Source organism: Diabrotica virgifera, chromosome 3, assembly GCF_917563875.1.
Source record: "Diabrotica virgifera virgifera chromosome 3, PGI_DIABVI_V3a".
Classification (NCBI taxonomy): Eukaryota; Metazoa; Arthropoda; class Insecta; order Coleoptera; family Chrysomelidae; genus Diabrotica; species Diabrotica virgifera.
In genome coordinates, this window is record NC_065445.1 from 189366191 (window position 1) to 189367392 (window position 1202).

At 47.1% G+C, this 1202-nt stretch overlaps 1 protein-coding gene across 1 annotated transcript; it reads right to left on the bottom strand.

The window, feature by feature from the left end:
• Positions 1 to 363: 363 nt before the first annotated feature.
• Positions 364 to 1202, bottom strand: LOC114329234 (cilia- and flagella-associated protein 251-like). Its single transcript, XM_028278276.2, has 2 exons — positions 903 to 1202; positions 364 to 774 (listed from the first exon to the last, which is right to left on the bottom strand). The coding sequence occupies exons 1-2, from the start codon at positions 1200 to 1202 to the stop codon at positions 364 to 366; spliced, it is 711 nt and encodes a 236-aa protein (XP_028134077.2).

Genomic DNA, 1202 nt, shown 5'->3' on the forward strand with positions numbered 1-1202 from the left:
TTACTACTCTTTCTGTTCCTAGCTTCTCCATCTTCTGTACCAGTTTACTGCATGTCTTGAGGAACTTCACCGACTCGAGTTCTTCCTTCTTGTTTGGGAGAAGTTTGAATCCATATTTCTCCTTGTTAATCCACGTTCCATCTACATGAGCAGACATCGTGACTCTCACAGTTCCCAGGCCTCCATCCTCATCCACCTCCGCTGGAACGCCTGGTAGGTCAGGAAACATACCTTTCACCGTTTCCATGGCTTTGTTGTCCTCGTCGTTGTTGGTAACAAATACTGCCACGCCTGCTGCTATTTCAGAGATGTCCCCCTCTTTCACTACAGTTCTTTGAAAGACTTCCTCCGGCCAGTCCTCATTTAAGATTTTTTTTCCGTGATGGCGTCCACCCTCCTTTTAATGGCTTCTGGGTTCTCTAGATCCACTTGAACACCCATTGTCGCCGTTTTCTTGGCTTTCAAGGACTCCACGTTTGTCTGCACACCTCTGGATGTCGTGCAAACAGACTTCCTTGGAACCTCTTCTTTCTCCTTGCTTTCCTCCACTTCCTCGGTATAATCGAACAACCGATTTCTTAGGTTGTCGACCTCCTGCTTTATGGCAACCCTTGTATTTGGCACCTCAGCCATGAGTTTCTCAAGGGCCGCTACACTATTCTGGAGGCTTTCCAACTTTGTTCTTGCATTGCAGTTGGGTGATTGCTCCTCTTCCTCCGATTCATCAGCTGAACTGCTTTCGTTGTCAGAGCTGCTCGATTCCCCTTCTTCATCCTTTAAGTATTCTTTCCCTTGACTCTTCGTTTTATTGTTTTCGTCCTTCTGTTTGTTCCCTTCTCCCTTTTTTCTCTTCGTACTCTCTTTCTTTCTTCTTCTCTCTTGGTTTGCTATGTCTCTCTTACTTCCCTTGTTTCCCCCTTATATTCTCTTTCTTTTCCCTTGCTTCTGTTAGCGCTATTTCTAGATTCGGGGTCTTCCGTTTCTTCCACTTCTCTTCTCCATCTTTTCTCCCCTTGAGTTTCGTCCCTTTCTTTTTCCCCGCCTCTTCTGTTTTCTTTTCGCCCCCGCTGCTCTCTCTTCCGCCTTTTTTGTTTTTCTTTTTTTGTCCCATCTTCCTTCCCACGAGTTGGGTCGTGCTGATCGGTCCAGTGGGGCAGTGCGCCCTTGCCCCGCCAAGGTGCATAGCCGCAATCCCTATGCAT